This window comes from Macaca nemestrina, chromosome 15, assembly GCF_043159975.1.
Source record: "Macaca nemestrina isolate mMacNem1 chromosome 15, mMacNem.hap1, whole genome shotgun sequence".
In the NCBI taxonomy this organism is placed as follows: domain Eukaryota; kingdom Metazoa; phylum Chordata; class Mammalia; order Primates; family Cercopithecidae; genus Macaca; species Macaca nemestrina.
The window spans coordinates 32139849-32155835 of NC_092139.1; the positions used below are offsets into that span (position 1 = coordinate 32139849).

A 15987-nucleotide genomic window follows, 5' to 3' on the forward strand; every position below is an offset into this window, starting at 1 on the left:
GATGAAGTCTTGCTCTGTCACCCAGGCTGGAGTGCAACGGCGCAATCTTGGCTCACTGTAACACCCTTCTCCTGGGTTCAAGCTATTTTCCTGCCTCAACCTCCTGAGTAGCTGGGATTACAGGTGCCTGCCACCATGCCTGGCTTATTTTTGTATTTTTAGTTGAGATGGGGTTTCAGCATTTTGGCCAGGCTGGTCTCGAACTCCTGACCTCAGGTGATCCACTAGCCTAGGCCTCCCAAAGTTCTAGGATTACAGGTGTGAGCCACCGCCCCTGGCCCTTGTTCATTCTCTCTTTTTTTTTTTTTTTTTTTTTTTTGAGATGGAGTTTTGCTCATGTTGCCCAGGCTGGAGTGCAATGGCACGATCTCAGATCACTGCAACCTCTGGCTCCCGGGTTCAAGCAACTCTCCTACCTCAGTCTCCCGAGTAACTGGGATTACAGGCATGCACCACCAGGCCTGGCTAATTTTTTGTGTTTTTAGTGTAGACAGTGTTTTTCCATATAGGTCAGGCTGGTCTAGAACTTCTGACCTCAGGTGATCTGCCCGCCTTGGCCTCCCAAAGTGCTGGGATTATAAGCGTGAGCCACCATGCCCAGCCTATTCATTCTTTATAACTACTTTTTGTAGTATCCGTTAGACCTCCTCACCTCCACTCCATCCCCATGATATTTAGAGCCCAGAAAGACTGAACATAGTATCCCTTGCCTTCCTAGAAATTTTTCCTAAAGAAATAATCAGATGTAGAAAAGGATTGTGTACAGGAATGTTTACTGTCATATTCTTTTTATAAGATTGAAAACCTGAAATATTAATAACACCAAGCAGTTACTGAGCTGTTACCATGGTCCAGTTGCTGTGCTAAATGCTTTCTAAGCATTGTCTTGTTTCATCTTTTCGAGAAGGTTATATTATCATCTCCATTTTATAAATAAATAAAGAAATAGAAGCACTAAAAGGTTAGTCATTTGCCTGAGACAAAATAATTAGTAAGTAGAGGAGACAGATGTGTAAATGACAGCAATAACACATTATGGTAAACATTAAAATAGAAATAATGGTTCATTCCTGGTTTTCAGCACACACAAAAAAGAAAAAATAATATGAGCAACAATCAGTAGACAATGCAAAGTACTATTATCATTATACACAGTGTGTATTCAAGTGCTTAAAATAAAGCACTGCACAAAGTGAGCACTTAAAATGGTTGTCATTATTTCCACCTCAAACTTTTTTTTTCTTTTCCCAGACGGAGTCTCCCTCTGTCGCCCAGGCTGGAGTGCAGTGGCTCGATCTCAGCTCACTTCAAGCTCCGCCTCCCGGGTTCAGGCCATTCTCCTGCCTCAGCCTCCCGATTAGCTGGGACTACAGGGGCCTGTCACCACGCCTGGCTAAATTTTTGTATTTTTTTTTTATTAGAGATGGAGTTTCACTGTGTTAACCAGGATGGTCTCAATCCCCTGACCTCGTGATCCGCCCACCTCGACCTCCCAATGTACTGCGATTACAGGTATGAGCCACCGTGCCCAGCCTATTTGCACTTCAAATTTTAATGCGCCCACATATAACTTAGGAATCTTGTTAAAATTCAGATCCTGAATCAGTAGGTCTAGTAGACCTGAGATTCGGTATTTTATTTTATTTATTTATTTATTTATTTTGAGACAAAGCCTCACTGTCACCCAGGCTTGTGTGCACTGGAGTGATCTCAGTTCACTGCAACCTCCGCCTCCCAAGTTCAAGTGATTCTCCTGCCTCAGCCTCTGGAATAGCTGGGATTACAGGCATGTACCACTGCCGGGCTAATTTTTTCATTTTTAGTAGAGACAGGATTTCTCCACGTTGGCCAGGTTGGTCTTGAACTCCCGACCTCAGGTGATCTGCCTGCCTTAGCCTCCCAAAGTGCTGGAATGAGATTCAGCATTTCTTTTTTCTTTTCTTTCTTTCTTTCTTTCTTTTTTTTTTTTTTTTTGAGATATAGTCTCACTCTGTCACCAGGCTGGAGTGCAGTAGCCCGATCTTGGCTCACTGCAACTTCCCCCTCCCGGGTTCAAGCTATTCTCCTGCCTCAGCCTCCCTAGTAGCTGGGACTACAGGTACCCGCTACCACTCCCAGCTAATTTTTGTATTTTTAGTAGAGATGGGGTTTCACCATGTTGGCCAGGATGGTCTCAATCTCTTGACCTCATGATCCGCCAGCCTCAAGCCTTCCAAAGTGCTGGGATTACAGCACTTTTGTTTTTTTTACTGAGACGGAGTCTCACTCGGGCTGGGTGCGGTGGCTCTCTCTAAGGTGAGAGCCACCGCAACCAGCCCGAGTTTCAGCATTTCTAACAAGCTTCCAGGTAAAGCCTGCACTGCTGGTCCAAGGACCACACGTGGAGTACAAGGGATTATTAAATAACTTGGTGAAATGGGAGAGTCCTGTGTATGTAAAACGAAAACAAATCACACGCCAGGCGTGGTGGCTCACGCCTGTAATCCCAGCACTTTGGGAGGCTGAGGCGGGCAGATCACGAGGTCAGGAGATCGAGACCATCCTGGCTAACATGGTGAAACCCATCTCTACTAAAAATACAAAAAATTAGCCGGGCGTAGCGGTGGGCGCCTGTAGTCCCAGCTACTCGGGAGGCTGAGGCAGGAGAATGGCGTGAACTGACAGGCGGAGCTTGCAGTGAGCTGAGATCGCTCCACTGCAGTCCAGCCTGGGCGACTGAGCGAGACTCCATCTCGGAAAAAAAAAAAAAAGAGAGTCTCACTCTGTTGCTCAGGCTGGAGTGCAGTGGTGCAATTTTGGCTCACTGCAATCTCTGCCTACTGGGTTCAATAGATTTTCCTGCCTCAGCCTCCAGAGTAGCTCGGATTACAGGCATGAACCACCATGCCTGGCTAATTTTTGTATTTTCAGTAGAACCCGGGTTTCACTATGTTGGCCAGGCTTGTCTTGAACTCCTGACCTCAGGTGATCCACCCACCTCAGCCTCCCAAAGTGCTAGGATTACAGGCGTGAGCCACTGCACCCAGCCCAGATCTTCTTTTTTAACAAGGTTAAAAATGTTTAAAAATAAAAATTCCAGGCCAGGTGCAGTGGTTCATGCCTGTAATGCCAACACTCTGGGAGGCTGACATAGGTGGATCACTTGAGGTCAGGAGTTTGAGACCAGCCTGGCCAACGTGGTGAAAACCCATCTTTAGTAAAAAGACAAAAGTTGAGCCAGGTGCAGTGGCTCACGTCTGTAATCCTAGCACTTTGGGAGGCTGAGGCGGGCAGATCAGCTGAGGTGGGGAGTTCGAGACCAGCCTGACCAATATGGAGAAACCCCGTCTTTCCTAAAAATACAAAATTAGCTGGGCGTGGTGGCGCATGCCTATAACCCCAGCTACTCGGGAGGCTGAGGCAGGAGAATCGCTTGAACCCGGGAGGCAGAAGTTGCAGTGAGCCGAGATCACGCCATTGCACTCCAGCCTGGGCAAAAAGTGTGAAACTCTGTCTCAAAAAAAAAAAAAAAAAAAAGACAAAAGTTAGCTGGGGGTGGTGGTAGCCACCTGTATTCCCAGCTATTCGGGAGACTGAGGCAGGAGAATCACTAGAACCCGGGAAGCAGAAGTTGCAGTGAGCTGAGATTGTGCCACTGCATTCCAGCCTGGGTGATAGAGCCAGAATCTATCTAAATATATATATATATAAATTATATATATATAATATATATAAAATATATAATATATATATTAATATATATAATTATTAATATATATATTAATATATATAATATATAAATATATAATATATATTAATGATATATATTATTAATATATATTATATATTTATATATTATATATATAATATATATTAATAATATATATCATTAATATATATAATATATATTATATTAATATAATAATATAATATATAATATATAATAAATTATATATATATAAAAATATATATAAATATATATATATGTGACTATATATATATATATGTATATTCTTGCACAGTGAGTAGGGCCTCTGAGTTCACTCCCTGTCTGTTTGTAACCCAAAGGTTTATTATCTTCCAGGTACTCCAAACTCTGACTGTGTCCTGTACACATTCTTAAAGCTCCTTCTACTTTTTGGCATCCCTTAATGCTTTCACACACACGGGCGTCTGCCTCCCTGGGTCAATTCTGACTTCTCAGAGGCCAGGCACTGCATCTGGTTCATCTGGTTGTGTCACTGTGGGATCCCAACCGCCTATCACGTCATGGTATCTGCCTCACAGCCGACTTTTTTTTGCGGGGTCGGGTAGTGGGGAGATGTGGTCTTGCTCTGTCGCCCAGGCTGGAGTGCAGTGGCGCCATCTGGGCTCACTGCAGCCTCAATCTCAAGATCTCAAGTGATCCTCTTGCCTCAGCCTCCAAATAGCTGGGACCACAGCCATGTGCCACTCAATATTTGTTGAATGATATAATGACTGAAGGGGATGGGCTTGGCCTTTGGGTAGAACACATTTTGTTTATACTTTTACAGAAGGGATTTTCAGGAAAGGGTAGAGGAGAGGAGGAGGGCTGGTGAGGAGGGCCAGCCAAACCTCCCACATTTCCCTGCTCCAGGTTTCTCCGCATTACCTCCTTACCCTCAAGGCTGGACTTACCGGCTAGGTGAAGCCTGTAGGCTTGGCGTTCAGTTCCTAGATTCTGGGTAGCATGTCTCTATTTTCTCATGTTTCCAATGGGGATCAGGCTAATATTCACCTGGGAACTGTGAGGAGCCCCTGGGAAGAGAGGGCAAGGGGGTTAAAGTGTTTGAGGGGCTGCAGTGATGATCATGGTCTCAATAACCTCCCCTCACCCACCTGACCACTACCCTCCTTGCCCTGCACAGTCAAAGCCCTCGCACTATTTTGAGTAAACTTTGGTGACTCCGTTTTTCCACTCCACAGGGTCTCAAAGTGTGGTCCCTGGGTGCTTGTTGGAAGTGCAAATTCTCAGGCTCCACCCTGGCCTTTCGAATCAGATCCTCTGGGGGCGGGGCCCGGCAATACCAGGTGATGCTAGGGGTGATGCTGATGCCCATCCAAGGTTGAGACCTACTGTTCTACTCTGATGTCAGCTCTCCGAGGGACACCGTGGCCTGCTTTGTTCCCTTCCCTGTCTCCAGTGTCTGGCATCGTGTAGGCGTGTCATAAATATCTGTGGAGTGCATAATAACAGTGATGATAATAGCAGCTGGTCATTGATTGAAGACCTCTTGTGCGACGGTCTCTGCGTTAAACATTTCTGGAGGCTTAACTCATTTAAGGAGCTACCCCAGCCATCATTTTCACAGATGGTGAAACTGAGGTCCAGGGAGGCCAAGCGCCGTACCCAAAGGTCACTCAGCGGGAGAGCTGGCAGGAAACCTCGCGTCTGCCCGCGCCGCCCCCGCCCTTCCCCAGAGCCCGGCGGCCGCGTGTGTCCGCGGCCCTGCGAGGGCGCCCCGGCTCCGGACCTCCCCCCGCGGCCGGGGGAGGAGCGCGCGGCGGCGGCCGTGGCGAAAGTGCGGTTGTGGATGCGCCGAGAGGCCGGCGGCGGCGGCGGCGGAGGAGGAAGCTGAGCAGGGCGGCGGCGGCGGAACCTGCGGGACTGGGGCGCGCGCCATGGGTCGCCTGCACTGCACTGAGGACCCAGTGCCCGAGGCCGTGGGCGGCGACATGCAGCAGCTGAACCAGTTGGGCGCGCAGGTGGGCTCAGCGGCCGGGCGTGGGGCACGCGGCCCAGGTGATTCCGGGAGCGGGGCCTGGGGGCAGGGGAAGTCCGGGGGTGCGCCGGAGTTGGGAGAGACTAGACACAGCGGCGTCTGGTGGGCGTTTGGGTTGTGTGAGGTGGGTTCGAGGCGAGGCTAAGGGGAGCTGGGGTCTGAGGAGAGTGTGGGGAGCCGAGGGATCTCCGGGGGCCTTAGGCCCAGCGGAGGGTTCCGAAAGTCCTTGTGGGGTCTCAGATATGGAACTACGGAACTTTTGCGGGGTCCTGGGGCCGAGGAGAGCTTTTGGGGTCCTAGAAGAGGGACGGAGGGAAGTCTAGATGAGGCTGAAGGAGTTTGGGGAACTGAAGAAACAGACTAAGGGCGTGAGGAGTAGTTTTGGGGAGCAGTGGGGTCCAAAGGGAGATAGATGTTTGGCAGGGAGTCCAAGGAAGCCTAGGGGGAGTGGGAGCGCCCGAGAATCCGAGGGGGCCCGGGGAAGCTCGGCCTGGGCTGCCGTCTTACATCTCAGTGTGACATGAGTGTCAGTAATAGCCAGGCCCCACTGGGGCTCTGTGGGCCTGAGGGGCTGGGGCTGGGTCTGGGGCAAGGCTGATGGCACCTTAACCACCCAGTTAAGGAGAGTCCCTGGGATTCACATGGAAAGAAACCCTATACACTGTGTACAGTGGGGGTCCCCATCCTTGATAGTAGGGGAGCTAGCAAAGGGCTAGCAAAGCCCTTTTCTCCGCATTCAGGCTGCAGGTCCCAACCAAGGCAGCCTCGGACGTCCTGCTTCTGTGCTGGTTGGCATGCCCTTTCATACCACCAAGGCTGCTGAAATACATAGGTGAAAATGACACTTCTCACCCCCACTGGGAAGATACATCTATTTCCCCACTAGGTTGTCACTTCCCAGGAGGTAGGGCCCCTCTCTTTCATCTCCATACCCCCCACAACTTCCCACACAGTCGTGCTGTTTGCGAGATAAAAACCAAATTTACAACTTATAATGACAGGAAGGTTCTAAGCTTGAGCTATGCAATAGAAAAAAATTGCAAGCCACATTTCTAACTTTGCATTTTGTAGTAGCCACATTTAAAAATTAAATAGAAATGGAAATTAATTTTTGTTTGTTTGTTTGAGACAGAGTCTCATTCTGTTGCCCAGGCTGGAGTGCAGTGGCATGATCTCGGCTCACTGCAACCTCTGCCTCCCAGGTTCAACAGTTACCTGTCTCAGCCTCCAGAGTAACTGGGACTACAGACACACGCCACCATGCCCGGCTAATTTTTGTATTTTTAGTAGAGATGGGGTTTCACCATGTTGACCAGGCTGGTCTTGAACACCTGACCTCAGGTGATCTGCCCACCTCAGCCTCCCAAGGGTGTTGGGATTACAGGCGTGAGCCACCATGGCCGACCCTGATTTCATCCTGTGCAAGCATCCTAGAGTTTATTTACATAAACGTACTACACACTAGGATATATGATATAGCCCAGTGCTCCTAGGCTACAAACCTATATAGCATGTAACTGCGAGCCGAGATTGCACCACTGCATTCCAGTCTGGGCAATGGAGCAAGACTCACTCTCAAAAAAAAAAAACTTTCTAGTTGGGTGTGGTGGCGAGCTACCACAGTAGTCCCAACTACTTGGGAAGCTGAGACAGGAGGATTACTTGAGCCCAGGATTTCAAGGCTGTAGTACACGATGATTCCACCTGTGACTAGCCTTTGCACTCCAGCCTGGGCAGCATAGTGAGACCCCATTTCTAAAAAATTTTTTTTTCTTTTTTTGATAAGTTTACTTTAGCTTACTGTCACTTTTTTTTTTTTTTGTAGACGGAGTCTTCCTCTGTCACCCAGGCTGGAGTGCAGTGGCATGATCTTGGCTCACTGCAACCTTCACCTCCCGGGTGACTCAGACTCCCAAGTAGCTGGTACTAGAGGTGTGCACCACCTTGCCTGGCTAATTTTTGTAGTTTTAGTAGAGACAGGGTTTCACCACGTTGGCCAGGCTGGTCACAAACTCCTGATCTCAAGTGATCTGCCTGCCTCAACCTCCCAAAGTGCTGGGATTACAGGCGTGAGCCACTGCAACTGGCCAACTGTAACTTTTTTTTTTTTTTTTGAGACGGAGTCTTGCTCTGTCGCCCAGGCTGGGGTGCAGTGGCGCAATCTCTGCTCACTGCAAGCTCTGCCTCCTGGGTTAACGCTATTCTCCTGCCTCAGCCTCCCGAGTAGCTGGGACTACAGGTGCCCGCCACCAGGACCAGATAATTTTTTGTATTTTTAGTAGAGACAGGGTTTCACTGTGTTAGCCAGGATGGTCTCAATCTCCTGACCTCGAGATCCACCCGCCTCGACCTCCCAAAGTGCTGGGATTACAGGCATGAGCTACCGCACCTGGCCCCAACTGTAACTTTTTACTTCATGAACAATTACTTTTTTTTTTTTTTTTTTTGAGGTAGGGTCTTGCTCTGTCACCCATGCTCACTGCAGCCTCGACCTCCTGGGCTCAAGCAATCTTCCCACCTCAGCCTCCCAAATTGCTGGGACTATAGGTACATGCCACCGCACCTGGCTAATTTTTGTATTTTTTGTAGAGACAGAGTTTTGCCATGTTGCCCAGGCTGGTTTTGTTAAACTTTTTGGAACTTTTGTAGTAACACATAGCTTTTTTTTTTTTTTTTTTTTTTTTTTTGAGAGTTTCACCATGTTGGTCAGGCTGGTCTTGAACTCCTAACCTTGAATGATCCACCAGCCTTGGCCCCCCAAAGTGCTGGGATTACAGGAGTGAGTCACTGGGCCTGGCCTGAAAATGTTTTTGTGGTTTTTTTTGTTTTTTTTTTTTTGAGACGGAGTCTCGCTCTGTCACCCAGGCTGGAGTGCAGTGGCCGGATCTCAGCTCACTGCAAGCTCCGCCTCCTGGGTTCACGCCATTCTCCTGCCTCAGCCTCCCGAGTAGCTGGGACTACAGGCGCCCGCCACCTCGCCCGGCTAGTTTTTTGTATTTTTTAGTAGAGATGGGGTTTCATCGTGTAAGTCAGGATGGTCTCGATCTCCTGACCTCGTGATCCGCCTGTCTCGGCCTCCCAAAGTGCTGGGATTACAGGCTTGAGCCACTGTGCCTGGCCTTAATACATAGCTTAAAACACAAACATGGCTGGACGCAGATTGCTGTGACAATCACTAGGTAACAGGGATCTTTCAGCTCCATTATAATGTTATGAGACCATCATTTTATATGTGGTTCATCGTTGATCAAAATGCCATGCTTTAATCCACAATATCAAAATATTTTTCAATATCTAACCCGTATATAAATATCAATGACATATTTTACTTTTTGGTACGAAGTTTTCTAAATCTGGTGTTTTACACTTACAGCACACCTTAAAGTATATTAGCCCTTTTCTTTTTAAAGACAGTCTCGCTTTGTCACCCAGCCTAGAGTGCAGGAGTGTGATCTCGGCTCACTGAAACCTCCGCCTACGGGGTTCAAGTGATTGTCATGCCTCAGCCACTCAAGGAGCTGAGATTACAGGCATGCACCACCATGCCCGGCTAATTTTTTCTTGTATTTTTAGTAGAGATGGTGTTTCACCATGTTGGTCAGGGTAGTCTCGAACTTCTGACCTCGAGTGATCCACCCGCCTTGGCCCCCCAAAGTGCTGGGATTACAGGAGTGAGCCACCACCCCTGGCCAGATTAGCCCTTTTTAAATGCTTATGTGGCAAGTGGCCACTGGACAATAGGGATCTATTGCTTTTATGTATGTTAACTCATTGAGTCCTTGCAATCACTCTTATAGGTAGTTGCTATTATTATTATTTTAAATTGAGACAAGGTCTCCCTATGTTGTCTAGGCTTGTCTTGAACTCATGGTCTCTGGTGATCCATCTTGGCCTCCCAAAGTGATGGAATTACAGGCATGAGCCACTGCACCCAGCCACTTATTATTATTCACATTTTACAGATGAAGAAACTGAATCACAGAGCAGTTACATGAACATAGCTATTACATGATATTAATATATTGAGCATGCATCATGTGTCCAGGCACCATTTTAAATGTTTTATACATAACAACAAAAAGGAAGGCACTATTATTATTCCCATTTTACAGTTAAGAAAGATGGTTCAGAGAAATAAATTGATCTGTTTAAAGTCATGTAGACAGGAGTTCAAGACTAGCTTAGGCAACATAGCAAGACTCCATCTCTACAATAAGATAAAAAATTAGCCAGGCATGGTGGCACACACCTGTACTCCCAGCTACTCCAGAGGCATAGGTGGGAGGATCACTTGAGTCAGAAATTGGAGGCTGCAGTTAGCTATGATTATGCCACTGCACTCCAGCCCAGAGAACAGACCAGACCATGTCTCAAATAAATAAATAAATAAAATCATGCAGAAAGTCAGGCAAGATGGCTCATGCGTATAATCTCAGCACTTTGGGAGGCAGAGGTGGGGGGATCACTTGAGGCCAGGAGTTCAAGACTAGCCTGGGCAACATAACAAGACCCCATTTCTACAAAAACATTTTTCTTTCTTTGAGACGACGTCTCACTATTGCCCAGGCTGTAGTGCAGTGGTGCAATCTCGGTTCACTGCAACCTCTGCCTCCCAAGTTCAAGTGATTCTCCTGCCTCAGCCTCCCACGTAGCTGGGACTACAGGCATGCACCACCATGCCCGGCCCATTTTTCTATTTTTAGTAGAGATGGGGTTTCACCATGTTGCCTAGGCTGGTCTCGAACTCCTGACCTCGTAACCCGCCCACCTTGGCCTCCCAAAGTGCTGGGATTACAGGCGTGAGCCACTGTGCCTGGCCAGCGGTTTTGAAAATTAGCTGAGTGGTGGTGTGTGCCTGTAGTTCTAGCTACTTAAGTGATTAAGGCAGGAGAATCCTTTAAGCCCGAAAGTTTGAGGCTGCAGTGAGCTATGACCATGGCATTGCACTCCAGCCTGGGTGAGAAAATGAGACCCTGTCTCAAGAAAATAAATAAATACTGTCAGGCAGCCAGGAAGTGATGGAGCCAGGAATTTAGGATCACGTGTTTGGCTTCAAAGCCTATGGAGGTAGCTTAGCTTTTCCTTGTTAATGTATCAGTATTCTCTGGAAGATATCCATTTGGAGAATAAAAAAAGATTCTGCTACTAACAAGGTTTTTTGTTTTTTTTTTTAAGATACTGGATTGTATGATCTGTAAAATTACCTCCAGCTTGGTATTCATAGAAAATACAACCACTTCCTTTGAGATCAGCACTTGACTCATTTTCTTTTTCTTTTTTTTTTTTTTTTAAAGACAGGCTCTCACTCTGTCTCAAGGCTGGAGAGCAGTGGCACAATAATGGCTCACTGCAGTCTTGAACTCCTGGGCTCAAGCAGTCCTCCTGCCTCAGCCTGTTGAGTAGCTGGAACCACAGGCATGTGCCACCACACCAGGCTGATTTTTTATTTTTTTAATTTTTTATAGCAACGGGATCGCTGTATGTTGCCTAGGTTGATCTGGGCCTCCTGGCCTTAAGGGATCCTCCCACCTCATCCTCCCAAAGTGCTGGGGTTATAGGTGTGAGCTATAGTCAACACCCAGAGTTGACTTCTTTTCTTTTCTTTCTTTCTTTTTTTTAAATTTGAGACAGGGTCTCATTCTGTCACCCAGGCTGGAGTGCAGCCTCGACCTCCCAGGCTCAAGTGATCCTCCTACCTTGGCCTTTCTACTAGCTGGGACTATAGGCATGTGCCACCATGTCTGGCTAATTTTCTTTTTTTTTTTTTGAGACGGAATCTTGCTCTGTTGCCCAGGCTAGAGTGCAATGGCACAATCTCGGCTCACTGCAACCTCTTTCTCCCAGGTTCAAGCAGTTCTCCTGCCTCAGCCTCCTGAGTAGGAGATTACAGGCGCCTGCCCCCGTGCCTGGCTAATTTTTTTTGTATTTTTAGTAGAGACAGGGTTTCACCGTGTTGGTCAGGCTGGTCTCAAACTCCTGACCTTAGGTAATCCACCTGTCTCAGCCTCCCAAAGTGCTGGGATTACAGGCATGAGCCATGGCGCCCAGCTCTGGCTAATTTTTGTATTTTTTGAAGAAATGGGATTTTGCCATGTTGCCCAGACTGGTCTAGAACTTCCAGGCTCAAGCGATATACCCACTTTGGCTTCCCAAAGTGCTGGGATTACAGGTGTGAGTCATCATCCCCAGGAATTGACTCATTTTCTAACCTTGAAACATACTCTAAACCTTTACCTTTACTGTTTTTGTTTTTGTTTTTGTTTTTGAGTCAGAGTCTCACTCTGTCGCCCATGCTGGAGTGTAGTGGCGCAACCTCAGCTCACTGCAACCTCCACCTCCCGGGTTCAAGCAATTCTCCTGCCTCAGCCTCCCGAGTAGCTGGGATTACAGGCATGTGCCACTATGCCTGGCTGATTTTCTTGTATTTTTAGTAGAGACAGAGTTTCACTATGTTAGCCAGGATGGTCTCGATCTCCTGACCTCATGATCTGCCCGCCTCAGCCTCCCAAAGTGGCTGGGATTACAGGCGTGAGCCACTGCGCCCTGCTACCTTTATTGTTAGTACAGAAACCTTTCTCCTGATAAGCTATTTACTTGAGTCATTTGGGCCATTTCTCTGTCTTTTGTTGGATAATCGGACTTCGCCAAGTACCCACTCTATTAGCTGAATTCGTTTTGAATTCTGAAGTGTAGGCCTCAAGGAGTGAAGGAATCGTTGTGTGAACCTCCTCATTACCATTTATTGCTCATTAAGTGGGTGTTTACCTGAATGCCTACCATAAACCAAATAGCCACTAAACCTGGTGGGACTTAGGAATATTTGATGGTCAAGGCCTTTTGTCCTGGGGAAGTTGTGATCTTCTACAACAGGTCATAAGATGAAGAAACAGATAGTACCAAAATGCACATGATAGATGTGCCCTCTGATGCCCGTGGCCAGTCCTAGGTAATGTGGAGTCTGATAATGGGCAGGATTTTAAGTTAATCATTTTAGAACGAGAGTAAACTCAGAAAAGTATAAAAGAGAAGACAAGCAAGTGGCCCACAATCCTCTCACCAAGCTGGAAATGAAAGTAATAGACAGGAAATTCAAACAGTATACAAAGACATCAAAGTGAAATAAGCTGGATATGGTGCAGCATGTCTGTAATCCCAGAGCAACCCAGGAGGCTGAGGCAGGAGCCTAGGAGTTGGAAGCTGCAGTGAGCTATGATGATCACCCCACTGTACTCCAGCCTGAGTGAAAGAGTGAGACCCCCATCTCTTAAAAATCAAATGTTTATTTTTCTTATCTCTAGAAATCATTTTAATAGTTTCTTACCGCCGGGCGCAGTGGCTCACGCCTGTAATCCAACCACTTTGGAAAGCCGAGGCAGGTGAATCACTTGAGGCCAGCAGTCTAAGACCAGCCTGGCCAAATGGTGAAACCCTGTCTCCACTAAAAATACAAAAATTAGCTGGGCATTGTGGTGCATGCTTATAATCCCAGCTACTCAGGAGGCTGAGGCAGGATAATCACTTGTACTCAGGAGGTAGAGGTTGCAGTGAGCCATGATCGCACCACTGCACTCCACCCTGGGTGACACAGAAAGACTGTGTCTCAAAAAACAAACAAAAAATAGTTTCTTACTGATTTTTATAGAAAAAAGTCTTAATTTGCCAGCATATTTATGGGTATCCTTTAAATTTTTTTTTTTTTTTTTTGAGATAGCGTCTTGCTCTTTGCCCAGGCTAGAGTACAATGGCGCAATCTTGGCTCACTGCAACCTCTGCCTCCCAGGTTCAAGCAGTTCTCCTGCCTCAGCCTCCCAAGTAGCTGGGATTACAGGCACCTACCACCATGCCCAGCTAATTTTTTGTATTTTTAGTAGAATGGGGTTTCACCATGTTTGCCAGGCTGGTCTTGAACTCCTGACCTCAGGTGATCCACCTTCCTCAGACTCCCAAAGTGCTAGGATTACAGGCATAAGCCTCCATGCCTGGCCATGTTTTCTTATTTTTCTTTTTTTTTTTTGAGATGGAGTCTCATTCTGTTGCCCAAACTGGACTGCAATGGCGCAATCTCGGCTCACTGCAAACTTTGCCTCCTGGGTTCAAGCGATTCTCCTGCCTCAGCCTCCCGAGTAGCTGGGACTACAGGTGCCTGCCACCACACCTGGCTAATTTTTGTATTTTTAGTAGACATGGGGTTTCACTATGTTGGCCAGGATGGTCTTGAATTCCTGACCTCAGGTGATCTGCCATCCTCGGCCTCCCAAAGTGCTGGGATTACAGGCATGAGCCACTGTGCCTGGTCTTATTTTTATTTTTTAGACATGAGGTCTCACTATGTTGTCTGTGGTGACCTTGAACATCTGGGCTCAAGTGGTCCTCCGACATCTGGCTTTGAATTTGTGTGTGTGTATGTGTGTGTATATATATATATATATATATATACTGACCTCAGGTGATCTGCCATCCTCGGCCTCCCAAAGTGCTGGGATTACAAGCGTAAGCCACGGCGCTTGTTTTTTTTTTTTTGTGAGACGGAGTGTTGCTCTGTTGCCCAGGCTGGAGTGCAGTGGCCGGATCTCAGCTCACTGCAAGCTCCGCCTCCCGGGTTCCCGCCATTCTCCTGCCTCAGCCTCCCGAGTAGCTGGGACTACAGGCGCCTGCCACCTCCCCCGGCTAGTTTTTTGTATTTTTTAGTAGAGACAGGGTTTCACCGTGTTAGCCAGGATGGTCTCAATCTCCTGACCTCGTGATCCGCCCGTCTCGGCCCCCCAAAGTGCTGGGATTACAGGCTTGAGCCACTGCGCCCGGCCTTTTTTGTTTTGTTTTATTTTATTTATTTATTTATTTTTTGAGAAGGAGTTTAACTCGTCACCCAGGCTGGAGTGCAATGGTGCAATCTCGGGTCACTGCAACCTCTGCCTCCCAGGTTCAAGCAATTCTCCTGCCTCAGCCTCCTGAGTAGCTGGGATTACAAACACACACCACCACACCCGGCTAATTTTTTTTTTTTTTTTTGAGATGGAGTCTTGCCCTGTCGCGCAGGCTGGAGTGCAATGGTGCAGTCTCGACTCAATTCAACCTCCACCTCCCAGGTTCAAGCAATTCTCCTGCCTCAGCCTCCCAAGTGGCTGGGATTGTAGGCGCGTGCCACCACACTTGGCTAATTTTTTGTATCTTTAGTCGAGATGGGGTTTCACCATGTTAGTCAGGCTGGTCTCAAACTCCTGACCTCAGGTGATCTGCCTGCCTCGGCCTCCCAAAGTGCTGGGATTACAGGTGTGAGCCACCGGGCCAGGCCAATTTTTTTTTTTTTTTTTTTTGAGATGGAGTCTCGTTATGTGGCCCAGGCTGGAGTGCAGTGGCACGATCTCGGCTAACTGCACAGGCATCCGCCATTACGCCCGGCTAATATTTTGTATTTTTTAGTAGAGACGGGGTTTCACTGTGTTAGCCAGGAGGGTCTCGATCTCCTGACCTCGTGACGCACCCGCCTTGGCCTCCCAGAGTGCTGGGATTACAGGCGTGAGCCACCGCGCCCAGCCTATTTTTGAATTTTTACTAGAGATGGGGTTTTGCCAAGTTTTCCAGGCTGTTCTCAAACTCATGACCTTGGGTAATCCCCCCCTCCCCTCAACCTCCCAAAGTACTGGGATTACAGGCGTGAGCCACATTGCTTGGCCTGTTTTATTGTTTGTTTGTTTGTTTTTTTAAACTGAACAATGTATCTTATTTTCCCCCTTGAATACAAACAGGTCTGCATTCTTTTGGTTTTTTTTTTTTTTTGAGATGAAGTCTCACTCTCTTGCCCAGGCTGAAGTGCAGTGGTGCAGTCTCAGCTCACTGTAGCCTCCACCTCCCAGGTTCAAGTAATTCTGCTGGGACTATAGGCGCCTGCCACCATGCCCAGCTAATTTTTGTATTTTTAGTAGAGACGGGGTTTCACCGTGTTGGCCAGGCTGGTCTCAAACTCCTGACCTCAGGTGACCCGCCTGCCTCAGCGTCACAGAGTTCTGGGATTACAGGCGTGAGCCACTGCATCTGGCCTTCTTTTTTCTTTTTTAATTTAAATGCATTATGATTTGTAGAGATGGGCTCTCACTATGTTGCCTGAACATAATGCTTGTCTCCTGCGCTCAAGCGATCCTCCTGTCTCAGCCTCCCAAAGTGTTGGCATTACAGGCATGAGCCACTGTGACTTGCCAAAACATTTACGTTTTGGAACATACCTGAAGGATATACTTTATGGAATGGAATTACTAGGTCCAGGGGT

The 15987-nt window shown here is 47.5% G+C and overlaps 1 protein-coding gene across 7 annotated transcripts in view; it reads left to right on the forward strand.

Moving 5' to 3' along the window:
• Positions 1-5535: 5535 nt before the first annotated feature.
• The window catches only part of LOC105496519 (COMM domain containing 7), a 38264-nt gene continuing 27812 nt past the window's right edge, over positions 5536-15987 (forward strand). For 4 of the 7 annotated variants that reach the window (XM_071079513.1, XM_071079516.1, XM_071079514.1 and 1 more), the window contains exon 1: positions 5542-5706. In XM_071079513.1, the coding sequence (XP_070935614.1) occupies positions 5623-5706 (84 nt within the window). In that variant the 5' untranslated portion in view covers positions 5542-5622. Of the gene's footprint in view, positions 5707-15987 lie in introns of all 7 variants that reach the window. The other 3 variants (XM_071079515.1, XM_071079519.1, XM_071079518.1) reach the window with 3 other exon arrangements.